The following is a 439-nucleotide window of genomic DNA, read 5'->3' on the forward strand; positions in this document are numbered from 1 at the left end:
GGACACAGGGGATCATCTGCAATGCCAACAACCCTTGTTTCCGCTACCCAACACCTGGGGAATCTCCTGGTATTGTTGGAAACTTCAATGCCTCCATGTGAGTCTGCCTGCTTTTGCCTCATCTCTGTTCTTGGGAGAACATGTGGAAAAGGGATATTTGGAAGTTGCGAGCTAGTTGTGTAACCCTATGCTATCAAGCAGTTTACTGTTTCTGCTGCTGCTGAAGTACCAAGCTCTCTAGCTACCAAGTTCAGGGGGACTAGTAGGGAGCTGGTAGGTGTGCAGTACCTCTGAGCCCAAGCAGTCGAAGCTCTTGGTGAATGAAACGTTCTGCCTGGGTGAGAACTGAGTCCATTCTTGTATTGGTTGCGCAGAATTTGGCCCATAAAAAAGCAAGGCATAAGCTCTTTTTTCAGAGACCCTCTTTACCTGGTTAATC

At 47.8% G+C, this 439-nt stretch overlaps 1 protein-coding gene across 1 annotated transcript in view; it reads left to right on the top strand.

Moving 5' to 3' along the window:
• LOC104164017 (ATP-binding cassette sub-family A member 1-like) overlaps positions 1-439 on the top strand; it is a 77,706-nt gene that overhangs the window by 9,848 nt on the left and 67,419 nt on the right. The window contains 1 exon segment of the mRNA XM_009703211.1: positions 1-97. This exon segment is cut by the window's left edge and continues 11 nt beyond it. Coding sequence (XP_009701513.1) covers positions 1-97 — 97 coding nt within the window.

The sequence above is a fragment of the Cariama cristata genome, unplaced genomic scaffold (assembly GCF_000690535.1).
Source record: "Cariama cristata isolate BGI_N322 unplaced genomic scaffold, ASM69053v1 scaffold37126, whole genome shotgun sequence".
Taxonomy (NCBI): Eukaryota; Metazoa; Chordata; class Aves; order Cariamiformes; family Cariamidae; genus Cariama; species Cariama cristata.